General features: G+C 39.3%; 2 protein-coding genes across 5 annotated transcripts in view; one reads left to right on the forward strand and one right to left on the reverse strand.

Annotated features, from left to right (window-relative positions):
• Positions 1–657: 657 nt before the first annotated feature.
• On the reverse strand, positions 658–4,087 carry LOC120798653 (zinc finger and SCAN domain-containing protein 5A). Its single transcript, XM_040143102.1, has 2 exons — positions 3,572–4,087; positions 658–2,023 (listed from the first exon to the last, which is right to left on the reverse strand). The coding sequence occupies exons 1-2, from the start codon at positions 3,852–3,854 to the stop codon at positions 1,116–1,118; spliced, it is 1,191 nt and encodes a 396-aa protein (XP_039999036.1). The 5' UTR covers positions 3,855–4,087; the 3' UTR covers positions 658–1,115.
• A 1,981-nt stretch (positions 4,088–6,068) lies between these two features.
• tesk2 (testis associated actin remodelling kinase 2) overlaps positions 6,069–14,363 on the forward strand; it is a 33,907-nt gene continuing 25,612 nt past the window's right edge. The window contains exons 1-4 of one of the 4 annotated variants that reach the window (XM_040143096.1): positions 6,069–6,493; positions 10,454–10,619; positions 10,731–10,898; positions 12,078–12,197. In XM_040143096.1, coding sequence (XP_039999030.1) covers positions 10,779–10,898; positions 12,078–12,197 — 240 coding nt within the window. In that variant the 5' untranslated portion in view covers positions 6,069–6,493; positions 10,454–10,619; positions 10,731–10,778. Of the gene's footprint in view, positions 6,494–10,453; positions 10,899–12,077; positions 12,198–14,363 lie in introns of all 4 variants that reach the window. The other 3 variants (XM_040143097.1, XM_040143098.1, XM_040143095.1) reach the window with 3 other exon arrangements.

Consider the following 14,363-nt stretch of genomic DNA (forward strand, 5'->3'; position numbering starts at 1 on the left):
GTGGTAACAAGAAAGCGAATTGAGGTATTTCCCAAAATATCCAACTACTCCTTTAAGATGCTGCTCCTCCACTCAGAGCAGATAGTTGGGGCGGAAGTGAAGCAGGCATGGAAGACGGGAAGAGACCTTGAGTTGGACCTAGGATAACGTACAAGACGACCTACATCTCCCAGGGTGCACCTTGGGATCCCTCTGGAGCGCTTTAGAGAAAGTTACTGAAGGATATGAATGTTCAAGAAGTCTTTTTTTTAAATTTTTTATTTTTTTATTTTTTTATTATGAAGGTTCCTAACTGACCCAAAACCATATAAACTGCAGCTATAATGTAATGATGACGTAAGGTTGAATTCTCACAATCTCAATCTCAGAAAGATAGACAGCACTTTACTTTCCAAAAGGGAATATATTGCCATATTCTCACAATTTACAGTAACGAAAGGTACCTGTGACCAAGCTTACAGAATTCCCTGTTTCGCCAGTATTACAAGGACAACACACAATTCAATTCAGGTCATCGTGTAATGACTACTGTTAGATGATACTGTAGTTTAGTCTGGGTTCAGTCTGGATTACTAAACGCTGTGGTTATCTTTTGTCCATTTCTGATGATTTCTCTTTGGTATCTTTCCATCAGGTGAAGGGAAATTGGTTAGAATATTTTTTTTTTTCTTATTTAGATACTGAAAATGGACACTTAATGAGAAAACGGTAATGCTAAGGGATACCAGAGGTGGTCACACATACAGAGGTTTGCTCTCCAACCCTTTCTGATCCGCAATGATTCGCGTCAATCAGCCAGATATTAAAGAATAAATTGTGTCTTTTTCTATAACTTTAAGAGGTCAATACTCAGCTTTGTCCTTGGGGCTGGATGTCCCTGTGTGGTTTTACAAATGCCTATACTGGCTGAATTTATAAAGAGTTCACAAGTAACAAATTTAGTTCTTACAATCCAAGCTATGTCAAAGTTACGCTTTTTAAAAAATGACTGCACAGTAAAGTCAGCTACATCACTTTTCAGTAATATCAAAATACAAAGACAATTTGTTAATTAATCTAGACATAAATGCGACAGAGAAAATTCTAGCTTTTCCCATTACCCAAAATCTATTAAATCAAACCGCATTTTGGGATAGAGCCTCTTTGTGAGTCCGCTGGTGAGTGCGAAGGTTACTCCTCTGAGAAAAACACTTGCCACATGTATCGCATGTGTACGGTTTCTCTCCTGTGTGAATTCGCTGGTGAATCTCCAGATGGCTGACGCGATCAAAGCTTTTTCCGCAGAACGGGCAGATGAACCATTTCTCCTTTATGCGGCGACTTGCTATAGTTTTATGAAGCTCGGGGTCGTTTAAGAGAAAGAACCTGCTGTCTGGGTTAAAAGCTGACGTGTTTTTAGTTTGTGGTTGTTTCTCCGAGAGGAATCTGATGGACACTCCCCTCTCTGGGTGGTTTATTGCTTCTATGGGTTGACTGGGCTGAGCTTGGCTAAACGTCAAAGAAGCCCTTGATTTACTCGATGCACCTTGTCCGTTATCCCTCATAAACCTGTCAGAATATGCTGTCTCTGCTGAATTATCAAAAATGTCCAAGGCATTCTGAATGAGCAGGATTTCTGAGTCCAGATTTTGTGACAGCTGCTTCGGTTCGAAAAAGCAGTCCGAGTCGTCGGCAGTGTCGCTGTCTCCCACTGAAACAGACGTCCACTGCTGGCTCTCCTGTTCTTCCAGGACATCAGCAGGTTGCTGGTTAAGATCCATCTCGTGGGGACCCGCTCCGTCGTTAACACTGTGATCAGAGTCCACGATCTGCTCCACAATCTGAACGTCGTCCTCGTCCTCCAGCTTGACTATCAAGTCTTCATCATCTATGTCCTCCCTTTCACAATTGTCTGACTTGAGCTGCTCACACTGCTTCTCCTCTGTCTGAGCAGTTGGTGGTGGTGTGTGAGTTGCTGAGTTGTCCGCCTTCTCTCTGACGCTCAGATCCGAACATAATGTCTGGACTGAATCTATAATAGGCCCTGAAACAACAGAGCAGGTGCATTTTGAACCTTTATTTATCTATCTGGACAGTTCCCTTAAAAAATAGTTTATTTTAAAGATTCAAGCGAGTCATGAAATTGAGAACCAATTGGTAGCACGTATCTGCTTTTTATAAGCGATGTTTCAAAGCTTTCAAGGCAACATTGAAGACGTTCGAGAAGTACAAAAGTGTCTGATTTGGGGTCTGTCTGACACACATGCCAAACAAAGTAAACCTGCACTACAAGGGCAGACCCTCACCAACACTGACTGAAAGAGCCCTAGAAGGAATGTAGGGCTACAACTAACAAACAAAAGTCCGAAACCCAAAGTTATACAGTTTACAGAAATATACAACAGAAAAAAGAAGCAAATCCTAACATTTGGGGATGGAAACCTGAAACTTGGAAACCATAAAATATGTGGCATTGTTGCTGGATAAACAGCTTAAGCAACATTCTAAATTATTGTTGAACCATTTCTTGTCAGTCCATCAATAGACTAATCGCTTAACTGACGAGTTTTTCAGCACTCAATAATAGCAACACGTCGCTTAGGGATTACCATCCAGGTTTGAGTTAAAAGGACAATAATAACTTTGGATGTCAGCAAACCTAAATGTGGGTTTGGCCCAAAAGGAAAGGATTTTGTTAGTTCCTTATGTTTCATAAAGGCTGTTTTGGTGGTCTGATATAGAGCTGAAAAAATTAGTTGACTGATCAATTAGTGACTCAACAAAAAATTATTTGGCAACTATTTTGATAGACAGGAGTCACTTTCAAGCAAAAATGCCAATCGCTCTTTGATTTTTAGCCTCTCAAATGTGAGGATTTGCTTATTTTCTTTGTCATATACAACAGTGAGGTTAATATTTCTGTGTTTTGGACTGTTGGTCTGGTAAAACAGCCAGTTTGAAGGCGTCACTTTGAGCTCTGGGGAAACGGCGATGACATTTTTTTGACCACGCGAATCATCTATCGACTGATGATCATTAAAATAACTTATTTTCAGCCCTCGTCTAAAAGTGTACAATAATATATAAATAGAGAAAAGCCGCAAATCCTCACATTTGACAAACTGGAACCAGAAGATGTCTGACATTTTTGTGTTTCTGAATAATCGTTGTTATCATTTTTATTTGCTGTTTCCAACTTTTCAAATGTAAGGATTTTTTTTTTTTTGCTTTTCTTTGTCAAACACGATGGAAAACCGAGTATCTTTGGATTCTGAACTGTTGCTGGGAGAAAACAAGACCTTTTAAGGCAAAGTACATTACAACGGGCAGTTTTTCACTATTTACTGTCATTTTATAGACAAAGCAATTAATCAAAAGAAAAAAAATTGTTGGCAAATACTGTACACTCTAACACACTTTAATGTAGCTGTACGCATTTATAAGGACATTTTAAGTGTTTATCAAACCATTTATGAAATGCTTTTATACTGCTTATGAATGCCGAATAGGAGGACTTACAGTGGAGTATTGCCAGTACATTTTGAAACACACATTGCTCATCATCTATTGTTTATTTATCGGTTATCCTTACCATCACCGGTGGGCGGCAGCAGCTTGTTCTGGTGCTCTCTCTTGGAAGAAGATGAGGAGGAAAGATTCGTAGTCTGGGCGTGAGACAGGGCTGACAGCCTCTCGTTTTCCATCAGCATCAGCTTTGTGTTCAGGGCTTCGATTTCGCTCTCCCTCCGGCGAAGCTCGACCTGGACGAGAGCAAAGCCGTCCTCCCACAGTCTGCTGATCTCCACCACGGCTGTTTTCGCTAGCATCTCCATGATCGAGGTTAACTTGCTCTGGAAAGCCACGCAGTTGGCCATGTTTCCCCCGTAGCCGCGCCGGTTCCGCGCCTCCGCTGGCTGTGGGCGACCTGGGCAGACGTTAAACTAACTTTGTGTGCGGGGAAGAGTCGCGCGGTGGTTGCGGTTTCGACGTCGGAGTTTACATGACCGTTGCTGTTTGAGGCGAAAAACATGGAAGTGTAATACAATAGCAACAGGAAACGGGCGTGGTCACGTGACGGGGGACATACGGTGTTCGGGATAGGACAACATTTTCTCGGCCGTAAAAACCCCGGATAAATGAATTATTCATGGGCGCCGGATTGACATGTTAAGCCATGTCACTTGTCTGTTTTTCAGGGCTGGCTCACTGACTGGCAAAGGCGGGCAAATCCCCCTCGGCCCCAAAGCCACAAGGGGCCGAAAGGCTCCAGGTTAATGGTGTGGCAGTTAGGTTGCTGTGATTTAATTAATTGCAAATTTGTTTGTTAACAATGCAACACCATTCCTGCAGCACAAAAAACACATTAAGCAACACTGCAGCTGTAAGGGCCCTGAGTTAAATTCTAGTTTTAAAGTATTTTTTATTTGACTTTCTAATGTGCTTATATAGTGTATTTAACTAAGTAAGTTTGTTCTTAATCCAGTCACCACATAGTAATTGCTCATAGCTAACTCATACAGACATTGCACTGAGATTTTAAATATCATTGACCATGTGAGCACGTGATATAGTTCTTAACACTAGATCTCACTCAGGGCCTCACTAAGAGACAGTGCCACAAGATTATGTCATTTAGCTTTATTACATTTATTTGTCAGGGACCATGTACAAAAAAAACATTTAGAAAAACAGAAAGAGAGGTTAGCTACTGGTTACTTTCCATCTGCAGTCCCGGGCAGGTAGACACAAACACAGCAAAATAGAATTAATAACGAGTTGATCGTGATAAGAAGTTGATAGTTAACATTGTACCTCAGTGGTGCAAATGCACAACATTACTGACAAATTTGCATTTCTAAAAACAATTGACAGGCAGTGAATCTAGAGCTTCGGGGCCACTTGGGGTCTGGGGCCGTTGCCAGTTTTGCTTGGTTGGTAATCGAGCCTCCTCACAAAGCTATCCCAAAATGTGTCAGCCAACTGCCTACAGCCAATTTTTAAAGAAACCAAGAACACTGGTGGGTAGCAATATCATGCTGGTGTTTGAGCCTGATGTGTATAACAGTATTGCCTAATTTGGTCCACTAGAGGATGCCCTATTTCCATGTGAGCATATAGAAGCTGAGGTCAAAGTGTCTGCTCTTGAGGGAAAAATCCCAATGAATTAGACCTGTTTGATCTATGGCGTCATTGTAAAGTTTCGTTGCTAGTTTACCAAGCATTGTGTACCTAATTTTGAATACTAACCGTACGATATAATTTTAAGTCTGTACATTTTACTGTACAGACACATGCCCATAACTTATAACCAATAAATCCCCAAATATTTTATTGTGTTTTAATGAGTCACAAAAGTAGCAATACTTTTAGCCAGTGGCCATATGTTAAAGTAATCTTACCAATGCAAAAACATAAGGATTAAAAAATAGTATAATTAAAAAAACAAAAAAAAGAAACGACTATCCCTTCAAGTTCCCCAGCTTGCTGGGCATCAAAGAGCTTTGGGGCACAATAAAGATGGGATGGACAGCGGTGGCTGTGGTTGGATCAACTAAAACAGACTACTTTACAGAAATGGTTTGCCCCAAGATGTGATTGCTTGAATTTATTCAAGCTTTAGCCGTCTGTCAAAAAAAAAAAATTGTTTGAGAGACTAAAAATTTAAACCCACAGAAGACTGCATTTAGTATCCCATTTGTCCTTTTTGTTCAGTTTAGCGTTCTCATAATACGATTTATTTGCTTTTTCTTATTCTTGCTGTATTTATTTTATCTATCTGCTGTGTGGATTGCTTCTGGCTCTTCTCTTTATTCTGCTTCAGTCATGTTACTGTATGGCTCTCTTTTACTCCCTGAAAAGCACTTTAAACCGCATTTGTAAAATGTCCTCGTAAATAAACTTGGAGTTGAAGTTTAAAACTAATTTACGTCCAGTGATATTTTTGGGTCGTTGAATTGTACGTGTATTTTATTTTGTTAAATTTCTCTCAATTCACACGCACGCTCAGAACGGTGCATGCTCATTGGTTCGTCGACCTGCCAATCAAGTGTGGGCGGGGTCAATGTGAGCTGCTCGGGTTTGAGCAAAGGGACGACGGAGCTGTCAAACACCAACAGTCGCCTGAAATATTATTCCGGGCGGTACAAAATAGAGGAAAAGAAAAACCCCATCTCTTTTGCTCTTTTGGGGGAAACAAAGACAAAAAGAAACAGACTCCGAGTTCACTTTGAGAATTCAGCCAATTGGGAATGTGGACTTTACAACCGTCGCGACGAAAAACTTCTTGTTTTGTGTGTGTTGGTGGCGGATCTCAGGCTAATGTCTGTCAACGTTAGCTCTTGGTTTAGCTCGAGTTTTGTTGACAAACTAGCCATTCGGCTAGTAACTGAGCTAGCTGCGCTACAAACTTTGTTGTTTCGGGGGCCAGCTTGCCGTTTGCGATAAATGCTTTCCGGGGAAGGCATGGAACCCAGCCCGAACTGTTCTTGCCAACATCTCTGTGAAATAAAAACAGGTAAGTCGGCTAAACTTTAACCAGGAGTAAAACCTAACACTAGCTGTTTGGTTTGTTTACATTTTCTTTGTAGCCTTGCCAGCAATTTAAACACGCCGATTTAACAATTAATTCTTCATCTAACTAAGTCTAGGTAATATGCCTTGTATCAAGCTCTTTCTGGCAGCATTGACTCAATAGCCGACTATGGTATCCGGATATTGGGCAGTTTTTTTTCCACGGTGTCCGCCCCATGGACTTGTTCATTAATTTAAACCCGTGAAGAATGACAGGTATGCAGCGGCTCACATATCATGGAAGTTTACCACAATAGATTGCTGTCAGATAAGAGGCCGCTATTCACTTTTGTTGAATGTGACCTTGCTCAAATACTTGGCAAAGATTGCTCTCTCAGTGAACTCTCACCTATGTCTATAGCTCACAGGAGGAAGGGTAATAGATTACTAAAATGCTGAAATGTGTTTTGGTAATATTTTGTGACAGATTACAAAAAAGGATCAGTAGATGTAGTCATAAACTTTCGTTATATGCTTAAAAATACTAAGGATAGGTCAGTGTTGTTCCCTCTACATTCAAGATTCCTGTGTACATACACCCATGAAGGAATGATTGCCTCTCAAAGTCATTCACACACACCCATTTAATACCTCTTGCACTTCAGAGACACTCCAACCCTTGCTCAACCTATCATTATAACATCACTTAAGTTTTGATTTATTGCTGACATTTCTGTTAGTCTGTAATCCACTAGGACACAGCTGGATAGTGCTCAGGCCCCCAAACTACTGTTAAAACATTTGGCCTGAAGCTGCTTTGGAGATGTCCCATCTGTTTTGGAGTAGCAACAGGCCACATTTTACAGACCAAAAAAGTGGCCACCTTTTAAAGTTCGGCCCTTTTCCATGCATAGTCTCTAAGTGTGGTGTTTTAAATGCATGCCCTTTGGATATGTGGGCAACACGGTATAGTGTAGAAACAAATATAGTAGTGTATACATTGGTGACTTGCCTATATTTTCTTAAGTCATTTGCATCAAGAAGATTTCCAGGAGCATAGTTCCCTGAGGATTATCATGTTGCAGAATATTACAGGACTATGCAATGTGTTCTTATTTTTAATGGTATAAAGTTAGTTTATAATATGTGGCCAGAGTTGTCCTCCCTGTAATTTGGCAGTTTGTTGATGGAGTGATGTTGAATGATGTCTGTTTTACATCTTTACAGCAGAAGTCGGTGTAAAATATTTTTTTTTTGGTGGTCAGTATACTGCTTTAGACCGGGAGGATCGTCCTGAATGAAGACTGGATTTTACCCAGCCACAGTGTCTTTTACAATAACACAGTTTCTTAATCTCATTTGCATGACTGAAATTCTAGTGAGAGTAGTAGTAGTAGCAACCGCTGATGTGGGTGTGTGGATACAGAAGCTTATAGTTTTGAATCAAGGTTGAATTTTACTTGTTGACCTATTCTTGTCTACCCAGATGCAACCACATAGATTAAGTGTGTGTCTCTGTTCATGCTCTTGGATGGGAAAGCTACTGAAAGTAGATAGGAAAACTTAGGCCTGGTACTTCTGGCTTGCATTTTTCTTGGCACACGCACTTTTATTTTTGCCGTACCATTTCAACAAGGCAGAAAATGAGGTGTCATTGGAGAGAAAAATGAAAGAGAAGGATAAAAAGCCTTTTAAGGATATGGCTGGGACAGAGAGTGATTTCAGTAGTTGCCCAGTAGGTCTACAGTAATTCTCAAAGAGTCTGTGATGTAATGCTAATGGGCCAAAGCAGAATCTGGCTGTGTCATCTCAATGCTGTTTTTAGGATCTGATCTTATGAGACCTTCTCTGGGCCAAAGTTTGACTTTTGTTACTCTGTGCTTTGGTTTAATATAGACCTCTTTATTATATTCATTTTAAGTCTGCATGGTTCTTACTTTTTGCCACTGTTACTCCCATTTTACTGGAACACATTTTAATGAATTATTCCAGTTATGTCCCATGTACACACATTGTAAATTTACAGTACACCTGGTAAATATGATTGAAATATATTGATGCTGTGTGGGGACGGAAATCTAAGAATACACAGGCTTTGTAGTCTTAAAAGTGATAGTGTGAGCAGTATGAGTTTTTTATGATATGCATGCAGTCATTGTGGGACACATGTACTTAAAGGAATACTTCACCAACAAAGGAAAAGTTAGTTATTGTCTACTTTCTGTCATTACATTTGAAAAGCAATTGAAGTCAAATTCAGTTAGTGCAACTGTGTGTCAACCTTCTTTAACACAGTTGAAGTGGATGAGAATAGGACTGCAACTTTAATGAAAAATACCCATCCATCTCCTAAAGCTCAAGGTGACATCCTCAAATGTCTTGGTTTGTCCCACCAACCGTCCAATCAGTCAATTTACAATAAAGTATGGCAGAGAAAAGCATAAAATCCTTGCAATTAAGGGACTGGAGCTAAGGAACATCTTGCATTGCAATATCAATCCGCTAATCTATTAATCAACCAATCTTTTCAGCTCAAGAAAACACTTTTGTTACAAAGATGCCAAAAAATTACCATTAAATAGTTTCAAAGAGGTTGTACAGCATAAACCAGGTCACAACAAATTTATCTTCTGTCTGTAATCTTTGTTTTACTGTCTGTGTGGTACCTAGGTGGTGTAGCTGTTGGATCTATTTGGAAATTGTGATAAAGTGAGGCAGTTAGAGCTGGTTGTTGGCTAAAACTGATAAAACGATCAACAGCAAAGAGTAACTCACAAGCACATCACAGTAATGGTTGTCCCTTTGTCCCAAGTAACCAAACTCGATCACTGTAAATAATTTTGTTTGGTCTGGTTGCCTCTGTTGCAGTGTTTGGAAAATCATCTGTCCACATAAAAATGGGATCAGGTCTTGCATTGAATTGGCCTTTTAGAAAAATTGAAAAAAATTATCAAATGAATTTACCATCATAGTATACGTACTTTTACATTGTTATAGCAATGTATATACTCGGTTGGCAGTTTATTTAGTGCACCTAGCTTAAACCAATGCAATCCAATACAGTAGTCCTGCAACAAAACCTACCTTCATAATGATTATAATGTTCAGTTTAAATAAACTTCCAACATAGTATATATCGTGATATAGTACACCATCTGGAAATTCAGTTGAGAAATGGTTTTTAGATAAATTATTGATGCAGTTATCTTTACTACCTGCTGGTTATCAGATTGTAACAGTGTTACTATGTGAAAGGTCATCCCTCCTCACTCAGTCTGCTTCATGCATTATTCTGTTCAACAGTTGCGTAGATGCTCAGTCTTAGGGGGTAATTACTCAATTAAATACATAGGCTTTTCTTCAAGGGAAAACAAAAGTGATGGGAGATTTTCTGCTCATGACGTAGGGAGAAGGAATGTGTTTTTCAGTATAATTTTAAACTGACTTTCTTTGGAGTATTTGGAAAAATTATTTATAACGTCTTTTTGACATGTCATATCCGTCCAAAAAAAAAAAAATCCCTCTGGCCTCAAGTATTCTTAAAAGTTAGATATGAAAGCCACATTGTTTACAAGTATAAAAAAGACCTTTAGCCGCAGATGTCCTTTCCTGTTCCCCTTTGTGCCCTGCTGATTTTGTTTTGGATGGCAGAAAGGTCCGGGACCTGAGCTATTCCTTGGCTAATCTCCCATAATTGGACAATCAGCCCCTATTATAGCCATTACATTTGGGCCTGTTGAGCAATAGTGGCTTGTCTCATCCACCCTAAGGCAAGACCCAATCTACTGCTAACAGTTGCTAACCTTTAATGAAAGAGTAGCATGGCAGCTTTTGTTTCTTTTTTTTTCTCATTCGCAGGTGTAGGGTAAACTATAAATCTATGAATAATAGCCTCCAATTCTACTTTACATGTCTCAAACCAATGAAAGGCCCATTCATTAATTTTTCATTTTACTTTCTCTAGGTCTCCAAGGACTTACTATACATCTGTCAAATATGTGAAGTCCCTCTCATCCTGGTGGACTCCTCAGTTACAAGCAGTGAGGACCTAGACTAGTAGGAAACATCTTGGACTCAGCCAGGGTTTGTCACCGAGGGTGCCCTAAACAAAATTTAAAACTGAAGTCTATGTGTGTGACATATTTTTTCCCAGTACACAAACTGAGTAAATTCTGTGCTGCCGTGGAACCCTCGGCACCATTAAAACAATCTAGTCCTCTTGTCATGTGGATATATTACAGAAAAAGGCTCATATTACCCTCACTGGTATCACCATCTTTCACATCACCATGGAAAGGAATAAACGCAATTCCATCGCTGGGTTCCCTACACGACCTGAACGCTTCAATGAGGACAGGGACGGTTTCGGAGGGGTAGGGGTCGAAATGGGCATGTGCCCTCCTTCACAGGTCAGTCTTTGTTCTGCATTTAAATCAGTTGGATGCATTTCACAGATGCAGGGTGTACATTACAGTATAAAGGGTTCCTGTGCAGTCATAAAGAGTTCAGCAAAGTATTGATAATTAATGACATTGTTTCAACTTTCTTGCCTTCTTTGGATAGACAAAAATATGGAAAAAGTGCAAAAGTAATAATAATAAAAACAAACTGAACAAAAACAGCATGCAAATGGAGAAATGGTGTGGTGTGCTGTGAATCTTAAACCCATAAATATTCAGTTTACTATCATATCAGACCAGGGAAAGCAGCAAATCCTCAAAGCTGAGACACTGGAAAAAACAAATGTTTTGCACCTTTGCCAGACAAAGTAACTAAAATGATGTATTGATAATAAGATTTTTAAATCTAAAGTTTTATCAAGATATTCTGTCAATTGACTAATCGATTGACAAATTATTTGCTTCAGCTCTAGTTGCGGGTATGGTCCACCCCGTTCTGGTGGAAATTTGGATCTCACCAGAGTTATTACTAGAAGCACTGTCACTGGCCTGACAGATCTTCAGTGAAATCAGAAAGCTCACTTTAGGCATAAGGTTAAAAGTGATTATGTTTTGGTAAATGTTGCTGTTCAATTGAAAATGGCTATGTTTAAATTAAGATAAGAGATATCTGGGATTATGGGCTCATGGTTCATCCATGTGGCTCCATCAACCATTTCACACATTTGTTTTCCATCTGTGTCTTTTCTGTGCAAATTACAGCATAAACGAGCAACACTAACGGTTCAACAAATGCTAATGCTGTTGATCAGTTGATTTCAAACTCTGTTTTGGCATTGATACATACTGGAATTTGTGCTCTTGCGAGATTTAGAGGGTTGCCTAATGACACAAAATAAATATAATCTACCTCTCATTCAATCACTTCTCCTTTGTATTTACTTGGTTGTTCAGTTTGTGCTTATTTCTATCTGTCTGAGAAAATCTGTGTATGCTGGTGCAAATCAGTCTTTATCTAGTGTTTAGATTTCTAGTCCTTGTCCCGCTTAAAGTCAACATTACACACTTTCTACCTCTATCTCACTTTTCTGCACAAACAAGCAAGTTGCAGCAGTGGTCCTAGAGCACATACATCAGATAAAAGGCTCATTTGACCTGTTTTTACCAGTCTGTTCCTGTCTTCTTCAGGTGGGCAGGGTGTGGCCATCATCCTACAGGGCCCTCATCAGTGCCTTCTCCTGTCTTACACGCCTTGATGACTTCACCTGTGAGTGGATTGGCTCCGGATTCTTCTCTGATGTCTTCAAGGTGGGTGAAGATCAGTTATTACTTGCCTTCTTATATGCTCATGTAATTTTTTTTCTTTTGTCTTTTATGGGCTTCCTCAGTCTGTCCTTGGCTGTCTCCTACCCTGCTTTATTTGATCTTCTGCCCCTCTCTATTTCGTTGTTTTGTTCCTGTATTTTTTTATTTCATGCTTCCATTCATCCATCCACTTCATGCTTGTGTGGTATGCCTTTTGTGCACTGTTCAGGATCATCACAAATAAATGGTATTAATAAATGAAGGAACTGACACCCAAAGTAATTTTACGTTTGATTTGACTTGTGAATTTGATATGCTTGGTGGGTCAAAGACCGATATACGGTCTTCACTCGATAGTATTTCCTGGACATTTTTAGGTCAAGTTAGACTGCAGTCAGTTCAAAGACATCACTTAATAAAGGGTTGTTAACCCTGTTACTTTTTCCCCTCCCCCTCCAAGCATGTGAATGGGAGTCACACAAATGTGTTTAGCGTTATTAGTTTGGCTTTGCTAAATGAACCCCTCTTCATCAACATCCATTAGCAGAGAAATTTAATTTTTTTTCATCTCTTAGTTGTATTATCAAGGCCACCAGTGGGAAATTTTTGCACAGCCTTGAATGACTGATAGCATTTTAAGCTGTTTTTTTGTAACTTGTTGTGACAGTAAGATAGATGTTTGTGTGTGTATACCACTGTGTACGTGCAAGACTGACCTCTTGGTTAGGAAAGGGTTGACACACAGAATAAAATTGACAAGTATGGGGAAAGGGTTGTGGCCCCTTAAACATGAAGGATGATAGTCTGAGTAATTGAAATAATGGCCTAGAAGGTTTTTAATGACATGAAGCCAAGCTCACTTTCATTTCACTTCATTTGTTGTATCAGATTGCGTTATGATTTATAAGCATTTCCATTTTTCTAGTTCTTCTGTGTACAGTCCTGGTTGAAGTAATTGGCACCCCTGAATTTTAAGTAAAGAATTTAGAATATCTTCAGAAATAAATGCAAATGAACCAATTTTGTATAATCAAAATATTTTAGTAAAAAGTCCAAGGTTTCTGAAAAACAAAAAAAATACTTTGTGACAAAACTGTGTTTGAGGCGAAGGTCTTGAGTCTTTCAGGACAATGACCCAAAGCACGCACCCAGAAGCACAAAGAATGGTTGAAGACAATAATTGTGTCTGGGGTACATTTTGTGTTCATATTATTTCAATATGATGCAAGTTATGTTTTTTTACATTCTTTTGTTCAGTAGCCTGTGACATTTTATTAAGGTATTGTGATCTTACAAATTGGTTCATTTGCATTTATTTCGGAAGATATTCTAAATCCTGTACTTAATTTTTACTTTATTAAGGGGTGTCAATAATTTCAACCAGGACTATATATTGGAATTTCAGTATGACCTTAGCTCACAATGATATGCCATCTACTGTACATCTATGTAACAGTAGATCTCTATTGGATTGCTGAACTGGTGTAACATTCAGTTTCCGTTGTGTCTCTCTTTCAGGCTCTAACTTTGGGTTGGGCTGATTGATGTTATTGTCGATAGTGTCTGACAGCTATTACTGGTGTTTTAGTGTTGTGCATCTAGTTAGGGATGGCCCAAGCTGGTTTAAAGGGCTGTATTGGAGCAAATCAAGGCATATTTTAATGGATTTTTATGAGCCATATGAAGCCCATATTAAGTTTTTGTTTATTGTCACAAATTGAACTCTGGGTATGCCGGCTGTCAAAAACACCCCATTGTGGTCTGTGTAAAAACTGGAGCTTGTTCACAATGGACAGGACTGCAAATGAGTGAACTACAGAGCAGCACAAATAAACAACAGCCAGCACTTTCAAGTAATGATATCCACATTTACAGCATGTATCAGTAAGTGAAATAAGTATGGCCGATCTGGTTTAAACAGCGATCAGTTTGCTGGTGGGCTGGTGTTTGAAAACTGCATTTCAACTTTAGTATTTGGTGATGCTGGGTTGAAGAGAGGCTGTTCATAACTGGTCCAGAAATGTTTCCCACAACATTCTAGGAAAATTTGGGCTAAATATCAGAATGTGATGCTGTAGTAGATAATACTCAGTGTTAATTGATTCAAATTGGAATGTAATAGCAACAGCATTGTAAACTTCCAGTTCACTGCATGAATGCTGCCACCTT

The sequence above is a fragment of the Xiphias gladius genome, chromosome 14 (assembly GCF_016859285.1).
Source record: "Xiphias gladius isolate SHS-SW01 ecotype Sanya breed wild chromosome 14, ASM1685928v1, whole genome shotgun sequence".
NCBI lineage: Eukaryota > Metazoa > Chordata > Actinopteri > Istiophoriformes > Xiphiidae > Xiphias > Xiphias gladius.